The 7,957-nt window shown below is 39.9% G+C and overlaps 1 protein-coding gene across 1 annotated transcript; it reads left to right on the forward strand.

The window, feature by feature from the left end:
- Positions 1 to 703: 703 nt before the first annotated feature.
- On the forward strand, positions 704 to 7,286 carry e4f1 (E4F transcription factor 1). The gene is made up of 14 exons (XM_034893811.1): positions 704 to 884; positions 1,149 to 1,270; positions 1,363 to 1,447; positions 1,990 to 2,171; positions 2,340 to 2,460; positions 2,555 to 2,707; positions 3,052 to 3,242; positions 3,452 to 3,688; positions 4,295 to 4,406; positions 4,609 to 4,826; positions 4,922 to 5,120; positions 5,208 to 5,371; positions 6,374 to 6,436; positions 6,621 to 7,286. The coding sequence occupies exons 1-14, from the start codon at positions 788 to 790 to the stop codon at positions 6,993 to 6,995; spliced, it is 2,319 nt and encodes a 772-aa protein (XP_034749702.1). The 5' UTR covers positions 704 to 787; the 3' UTR covers positions 6,996 to 7,286.
- The last annotated feature ends 671 nt before the right edge of the window (positions 7,287 to 7,957 follow it).

The raw sequence follows: 7,957 nt of genomic DNA on the forward strand, positions 1-7,957 counted from the left end.
ATATTTATTTTAAATTGTAGCGAGAAATGCAGAACAATAATCATTGTACAGTTTTAAGTTATATGTTTCTTGATGCGGTTACCCATGATCAAATTAAAGAAGTTGATTTTTGAAGTGTTGAATGTAAAGTTGCTGCCTGGATTGACCTTTAGTTACTTGTTTTGTGTGTCGGGAAATCACATGTCATCATCATTGAATTTATGGTCACTTTAAACATGTAAGGAAAAAAATGCACCATGGCTCATCTCCCTTCAGTACCAAATCCTTCTGCACGTTTAGTTTTTATTTAACCTTTATTTAACTAGGAAGTCCCTTTTTGCCGTTGGATTTGTTTTCAATGTTTAAGAAAGCCACTCCATATTCCTGACCACCCATCTTACATTAATACAGCTGAACATGCAGATACTGTTTAAAGATTATTTATCTAAGAGCAAAACATAAATGCATAATGGCTTAAAAATATATATTTTTAATAATCATAGGCTATCACATTGGGGATGAATGGAAGTATATATAAATATGTATATATATATATATATATATATATATATATATATATATATATATATATATATACATAGGCTACATATGTATACATACATTTGTGTTTTAAAATTATTTTTGAACATAATGAAATATATATTTCAAACGATTCTTTTTGTCTCTTATCTGTCGGTGAAAAGACACACGCACGCGCCCTTTTGTTGTTATGACTACGAGGTCGTAAATCCGCCATGTTTTCCTCTCTTGTGGCGGCGTTGCGACAGAGACGGAGAATTCGAACGACATGAATGTAGAAAATAATCATACGGCAGAAACAGAAAGGGAGCAAACGACGAACGGCAACGAGACGATCACCATTAAGACAACACTGGGAGATGAAGGTTAGTTATTATTTAGGTGAAACTAGACTGAACTATTTATCAGATATTTTGTTTGGGCCTAGCCAACTTCCTCCATCATGAAGTGTTGCTAGCAGCTAGCTAGTAACAACATTAACCAGCTAGCGTTAGTTGTAGCTTTACTCCTGCCAGTGAGCAGTCCTTAGAATGGTTTAACGTTAGCTACATCAGCTAGGTGGTAGCTGGCTGCACAAATACATAATGAAGTTGTCTCATTCTGTAATGCGTATATCTCCGTGCTGCCAGATGAAGATGTGCACAAGTGCGGACGCTGTCAGTCCGAGTTTTCAACGTTGGAGGCTTTCATCCAGCACAAGCTGCAACACAACTGCAAACGGGAGGCGAGCAGCCAGGAGGCCAACCAAGAGGTGTGGACTGTGATGTGTGGGTTTATATGCAGGAAACACAATACACAGCAGAGGTAGACCAAATATTCTGTAATGTATCTACTTTTTGCCAGGTTACTGCAGCCAATGGAAGTTCTTCTTCAGAGTTGAAAACAGCTGAAGGTGCATCCTCAGATGAACCAGTGAAGACCACTAATGGTGGGTCCACAAATAAGAGTGCAATTTACTATTTATTATTATTTCTCGATAAATCTTGACAAAATGTCCATTATAATTTTCTGCTGGTGACTAATTCCAAAGCCTAATCTATCCAACTATCAGTCCAAAACCAAATATTTTCAGTTTACTCCAATATATGACAAAGTAAAGTATTTGCACATATTATTTTGCTTGAAATAATAATGAAGCAGTAAACTCAAATAAAATAGCTGCAGATTGTTGTTGATGATGGACTAATACATTTATTCAGTTCAAGTTCCACTTTATTTATCCTTTTTAGAAAAGGAAATTTAGTGTGCAGCAGGATGTCTGAAAAACACATACAAAGAAAAGCACCACCAGATGCCCACAACACAACATTACACAACACAGGACAGACATTAACACATCAGTGGAGACACTCCTTCTCCCAAAACCAATGATGGAATCTACTCATTGACTAGTCAACATAATTTCAACCTGTAAATTAGGTCTCAGATTTGCGGGAAGACTCCTTTTTATTCTGTTTGTTTATCAAACAGATGAAAGCAGTGGCATATTGGGTCGAGGTCGCAGGAAGAAAAACGTTCAGCTCAAAGTCACTGACCACTCGGATGGGACTGAAGGATCATTATCTGACAATGCTGACAGTGACAAGCCTCTTTACAAAGTCAACCAACAGGGACGCTACATTTGCCAACTTTGTGACAAGACATTTAAAACAGTGAGTCAAACATATCAATTGTGTGGTAGTGTCTTTCATGGGAAAGTGTGGGTTTTATTTCCTAGTACCTGAGATGAGTAACATGAGATTTTGTTGTAGTTACCAGGGTATTTATCACACTTTATTCCTTGTGTTGTCTCTCCAATATGTTATATTTTTGCCCAACAGACTAACATCTTGAGAACTCACCTGAAAACTCACAGTGACCAAAAGAACTTCTCATGTGACCTATGTGGGACCTCATTTCGCACAAAAGGCTCCCTGATTCGTCACAACCGTCGCCACACAGGTACAGCCAGTAAACAGGGACAGTTTGTTTTTCTTGAATGGAGGTCCTCTAATACATTTTGATATGACGCTACTTTCTTCCTGGTCTCTTGCAGATGAGCGGCCGTATCGCTGTACCCTATGTGGCCAGTCCTTCAGAGAGTCGGGTGCCCTCACCAGACACCTTAAGGCCCTCACACCCTGCACAGAAAAGATACGCTTTGTTCAGTACAAGGAGATCTTGGTCAGCAAAGATGGAGTACAAAAAGGTCAGATTTTTACAGAAGGAGCTGTTATCTTGTGCCAGGTTTGTCTAGGGCTGGGTACCGCATTAAATACTTTTCAGGCACAGACCGAATTGCCTAAAAAAGTATTAAGTATCGAAAAATGCCTCGCCAGTCAATACCCAAATTCAATACCTAAGGAGTCAATCTTATCAGAGTCAAGGAGCCAATAAGCACGAAGCAGGCTTCTACCAAGATCTAATAATGTTTGTGATTGGTTGTGTAACATTACATGTCGTAGAGGCAGGCAGGAGAAACTCCTAGATTTAGAAATGCCCAAGGAAGTAACAATCAATTGAGTCACTGACCGGTTTGTGTGAATTGTCCAGGAGTCGAAGATGATCACGCTGCAGTGGCTGGGCAGCAGCAGGAGGTAGTGGTTGTGGAGCAACAGCCAGAGGATCAGGAGATGGTAGAGGCTCAGACTGCTGTTGTCAGTGTGGTAGAGGCTGATACCCAAGAGGTCCTCCATCAGGTCCACTTCACAATGGAAGTGAATGGAACAACGCAGGAGCAACAGGTCAGTTAAAGGGTGCACATTTAGCTTAAAGTCCTGTATTTGCTGTAACTAATCATATTTCACACAAACCACATATTCTTTCATTTCCTTAAAATGTTTTTTGCTACATTTTTGCAATGATAAAGAAAAACTGTAGTTGTAGAGATTTTGTTTGAGAGTGTTTTGCCTGTAACTCTAATCTGTTGTTCCGTTGTTCTGCCTCTGGCCAGGTTGTAGTAGAGCAATCACAGGCAGAAGCCCTGGCTGCTGCAGCAGCAGCAGGCAACAACCTCATCTGCCAGGCCATTATCAACTCTGGCATTGCATTGGGGACGGAAGAAGCTGTGGTTGAGGAGACCTCGCAGGCAACTGAGGATAAAAATAAAGTAGTTTCTGAGTGCCCTGATGTTGATGAAAATATCACTGAGATCCAGGTTAAAGAAGAGTTTGTGGAGATGGAGGCAGAGGTAAGGAAAGAGTCATTTGGATTGACCAGTAGATTTACTGCATTTCATTGTGTCGTTAAATGTTTTGCAGTGCTTTGAAAACAGGGTCACCATTCGTTTCACAATTTACACACACAATTTATTTTTCCTTTTCTGCAATGTTTTCACTTTGTCCTTTTGAGTATTAGCTTACTCTGTAAAAAAGTACTGGTTGCCATCACAGACCCCAATAGAAGGAGGGAGCTAAAAATACCACTCAGTATTAAAATATTTTGAGTTGCTCACAAAAACATTGTAGTTTTTCTTAGTTGTAGATCGACAGCTACTCTTTGCATCATGTGTTTATGAGTGACTTAAAATTGTCATTCAATGTAAAACTAGAGGTACGTAAGCTGTGTGTTCAGTTCAGTTAAGTCATTACCATGCCCTGTTTGTGAGATGTCCTTAGCTGCAGAAATCAGATCATATTGTGCTTCTGCAGAAAAGTATACTCTTAGCTGCAAGTTAAATTCAGCATTCAGTTCTGGCAACATTTGAACCAGATCTCAGCAGAGCTCGTGCTGGTGTTGCAATGATTATTTGTATTCCCCTTTATTAGCTTTAGTTTGCTTTTCATTTCGTCTGCAGGAAGCAAGTGATGGTGATGATCAAACAACTTTAAAATTGCACATGTGTCCACACTGTAATCGCTCCTTCAAGGGGCTGAATTACCTCCGCTTTCATGTCAAGGGCCATATGGGTAAGACCATAACTATTAAGAATGACCCAGAGCATGACTTTGCTCTATTCTTATAATCAACTTTTGTGAACAATGTAAAATCAAAAGAAAGCACTTGATGGTACACTGACTGAAAATAAAATACATTTTTGAATTTCATGTACTTTATGGACCTTTTGTTGGACCACAAAACATTGTCTGTGTGATCCTTTCTTTCATGCAGGTTACAAGCCTTTTAAGTGCACACTTTGCCATAAGGAGTTTCTAACTGGTTACCTGCTGAAGAAACACATGGAAGTCCATGTCAGTGAGAGGAGGTACAAGTGTGGTGAGTGTGGCAAACTGTACAAAACCATCGGGCATGTACGTGAGCACATGAGGGCCCACTCAGATGAAAGACCCTACCGCTGTGCCAGATGCAACAAGGGGTACAAGACCAAGGTGAGTTCATTCTTTATTTTATGACCAAGTTATCACTCAGACACAATGAAAAGCAGTCCAGTTCCATCTCTAACAGATCTCCTTGTCTTGCTCAGAATGCCTTGCAGGTGCATCAGCGGACCCATGGTGACGAGAAACCTTATGTATGTGAGTTCTGCTTGAGAGGCTTCAGGGAGAAAGGCTCTCTGGTGCGACATATCCGCCATCACACCGGAGAGAAGCCTTTCAAGTGCCCAAAGTGCGGGCGAGGCTTTGCTGAGCACGGGACTCTCAATCGGCATATGCGTGCAAAAGGTCTGTCTGATTGACTGACAACAAAACTTAAAAAAAGAAAGTATTTGTAGCACTGACACAAACATAATAACGTGCGATTTCCACCAGGAGGCTGCCAGAAGGACGATTCCAGTGAGCAGCAGGATGCGATAACGGAGGAGCAGGCGTCGGTGGACAGCCTCACTTCAGAAGCCATTATCTCAGAGGATCCTCATGCTGTCCTGGTAGAATTCTCCTCAGTGGTGGCAGACACACAGGAGTACATCATCAAGGTGAGACACAGGGAAGCAGGGTTAAGAAAACGTGTGGTTTTTCCCCTTACATCATAGCTTCAAGGTGCATCATGTAAATTTGACCTCTGTCTGAATCAAGGAGGTTGAGGTTGTTTTTTGTTTTTGTTTTTTAAACTAGCAATCAATAACAGGATACAGGCTGTTACATCAGAGAGGAGTCACCATACACTGAATTGACAGGAATGGAAATGCCTAGTATTTGTTGTGTTCTACATTATTTTGTATATGACTGACTGACAAAATACAAGTAACAAAACAAGTTCCCTAACATTAGTTATTTTCATTCATGAATTCTCACTAAAATAATATGATTAATAATTATTTGTTTTATTGTCACAACAGAACAAAGGAACATCAAAATATATTAAAGTTCTGATAAATAAAATGCATAAAAGTACAAACTTATGAAATGAAACTTAAAGTCCTTTGAACAAAAACACAATAACAATAAAATAATCAGTGTTGCCAACAGGGACGATGTAAAGCGTCCTCTGGTGGAAAAACTATGCAGTGGCAACACTCATCACATGGTTGACAGTTGTTTTTATTTATTTTTTTAAATATTCATTCATCAGAATCATTTATTTAAATGCTGATACTGATAGTTAAGGAAACACTGCTGTAGAACTGGAGAGCAGCAACTGAATTTGCAAATGTCTAGTCTGTTTATTTTTTTGTGCAAACTAGAAAGACTTAGCTAACGGTGATTTATGTAGATAACTTGGATAACAACTTTCACCACAGCAAGGTAAACTTTTACCTTAACTGCATGCATAAACGGTGTTCTTAAAAAGTAGGATTGTTTTTGCTAATTTATTTTTGGATTCATATGACTTTTTAAACCACACAAGAAATTACTTTATTCATTTTTTATTCCAGTTATTGTTGAGAAGTCAATTGCATGCACTTTATTAATGATTGGTGTAACGGTCTGCTAGCTTTTGTCATTAATTGCATTTGCTCTGCTGTCATATCCTCTAGACTCAAACAGAGGAGGAGGTGCAGGAGGAAGAGGTTACACTTATTCATGACAGCCAAAATGAGGTCAGCATACGTTAATACACACACACACACACACACACACACACACGCACACACACACGTACACAAGAACATCTGCATGATTTATAGCAGTTACAGAGTGTGGATCTGGTAAGAGCTGTTAAATGTTTTTTCATTATCTTACAACTCTCCTCCAACTTTTCTTTATATCAAATCACCCTGCTAGATGGGAAACCACATCATGAAAGTGGTGCAGCAAATCGTCAGCCAGTCACATGCCGCCGGCGGCACAGGCAGCCACCAGATCATTGTGCGCAATATGGCGATGGACGAGGAGGGCGCATCCATCTCTGACTGCGGGGACACCATCACCATCGCTACACCCGAGAGCCTGACGGAGCAGGTGGCCATGACGCTGGCCTCCGCCATCAGTGACGGCACGCTGCTGGCCACGGCGAGCACCGTGGAGACGGCAGACGGAACAGTTACTATGGTTACCACAGAGGAAGCTGTGGAGGAGGGAATACAGATGGTGCAGCAGCAAGAGGAATATGTCATCACCTCCCCAGAGGAGGTGGAGATTCAGACTGTCATTGTATGATCAAAGAGAATACTGACTGAAGACGGACACATTTGGCTGGACTGTACCTGTGTAGCCCTTAGATTTTATATGAGCCTCATGTGTGAGATTTGATTACAAAACAGGCCAAAGTATTTCTACTGTTCATAATTACAGAAATAGAACAACCTTCAAAGAAAAGTCAGTGTGAAACATCAAGAATGAGTGTGGACTGTTCTATCGTGTATTTAATTTCAAGTGAATTGGATTACTAAAATGAAGCACTTCATTTAGTAGTTTAGCTGCTTTTTATCTTTTAGGTGCATTCAATTTTTTAATTTTCGCTTTTTTTTTGCTGCAGTCAAAAAGTGAAATTCCTTCTTACTTTTTTGCTACCTTAAATGCCATCATTCCATTGCAGTTTTTACTTCCGATGTCTAGGTCAACAACAGTACAAGTTTTGAAACTCTTCACCTTCAAATTGAAGTCTTTTTGCCTTTTTTTAAAGGTGGAATCTGTGATTTTGGAGAAAGATTGTTGATATTTCAACTCTCAAACAAATACAACCCCGTTCCACCAGTGCTCCTTTTTTAACGTCCCTCTCGCTTTCACTGCCTTTCTCTTTCTACATCCATACCCTTTCCCCTGTCCTGGCTACAAGCACAAACACGGCTGTTGCTGTTTTGCTTGAATAATGTTTTGTTGGTCCAACTTTGTTTGTTACCCTTTTACAGAGCCAGAGCTACACACACACACACCGACACTAAGGATTTATATATTTGACCAACAGTGCAGTGGGATAAAATCACAGACTCCCACCTTTTAAAGAGCCTGCCGGTTTAAAACCAATCAAGAAGAGTATAAACTTTCCATGGTACAGTGTTTAATCATAATGGATCTTTAAGTATGACAGATACACTAGGCACATTAAATGTGGTCCGTTTACTTTAGCAGAGCTTGCGTTAAATAAATGCTATTTTCTTTTTGTTGGCCTTCTTTGCTGA

Source organism: Etheostoma cragini, chromosome 15, assembly GCF_013103735.1.
Source record: "Etheostoma cragini isolate CJK2018 chromosome 15, CSU_Ecrag_1.0, whole genome shotgun sequence".
NCBI classification, from domain to species: Eukaryota; Metazoa; Chordata; class Actinopteri; order Perciformes; family Percidae; genus Etheostoma; species Etheostoma cragini.